We start from the raw sequence: 361 nt of genomic DNA, 5'->3' as shown, positions 1-361 counted from the left end.
GGGCGCGTACCCTGCAGGCTCTGGTACATGCTCCAGTAGATGCGCAGGCAGTTCTTCTCCTTCTTCATACCCCGCTTGCAGCGGCAGTTGTAGAGAGACTTCTGCTTGAGGGCCTCCATGGCACTGCGGCACTCGTCCTTGGCCTCCAGGCCGGACGTCAGGCTGAAGTTGGTCTCCTTGCCCGCCACGCACTGCCTCAGCGTGCGGTACTTGGTGNGCGCGCGCTAGAGCAGGCTTCTGGGGTGCCCCGCGGGGCCAACGGGCCCGCCCCTCTACGCCGGGGAGTCATTTTCCCGCGCTGGTACCTCCTGCCTCCCTGGCGCCCCCTCCCTAGGCCGACCCCCCAGCCGGCGAGGCTCTG

At 67.5% G+C, this 361-nt stretch overlaps 1 protein-coding gene across 1 annotated transcript in view; it reads right to left on the bottom strand.

Moving 5' to 3' along the window:
- GFRA1 (GDNF family receptor alpha 1) overlaps positions 1–361 on the bottom strand; it is a 206,645-nt gene that overhangs the window by 205,840 nt on the left and 444 nt on the right. The window contains exons 2-3 of the mRNA XM_077779525.1: positions 306–361; positions 11–224 (exon numbers count right to left, since the gene is read on the bottom strand). The exon at positions 306–361 is cut by the window's right edge and continues 158 nt beyond it. Coding sequence (XP_077635651.1) covers positions 11–224; positions 306–361 — 270 coding nt within the window. The remainder of the gene's footprint in view (positions 1–10; positions 225–305) is intronic.

This window comes from Crocuta crocuta, unplaced genomic scaffold, assembly GCF_008692635.1.
Source record: "Crocuta crocuta isolate KB4526 unplaced genomic scaffold, BGI_CrCroc_1.0 scaffold138, whole genome shotgun sequence".
Lineage (NCBI taxonomy): Eukaryota > Metazoa > Chordata > Mammalia > Carnivora > Hyaenidae > Crocuta > Crocuta crocuta.
Note: the sequence above shows the minus strand (reverse complement) of the source record. Positions and strands in the feature narration are given on the sequence as shown.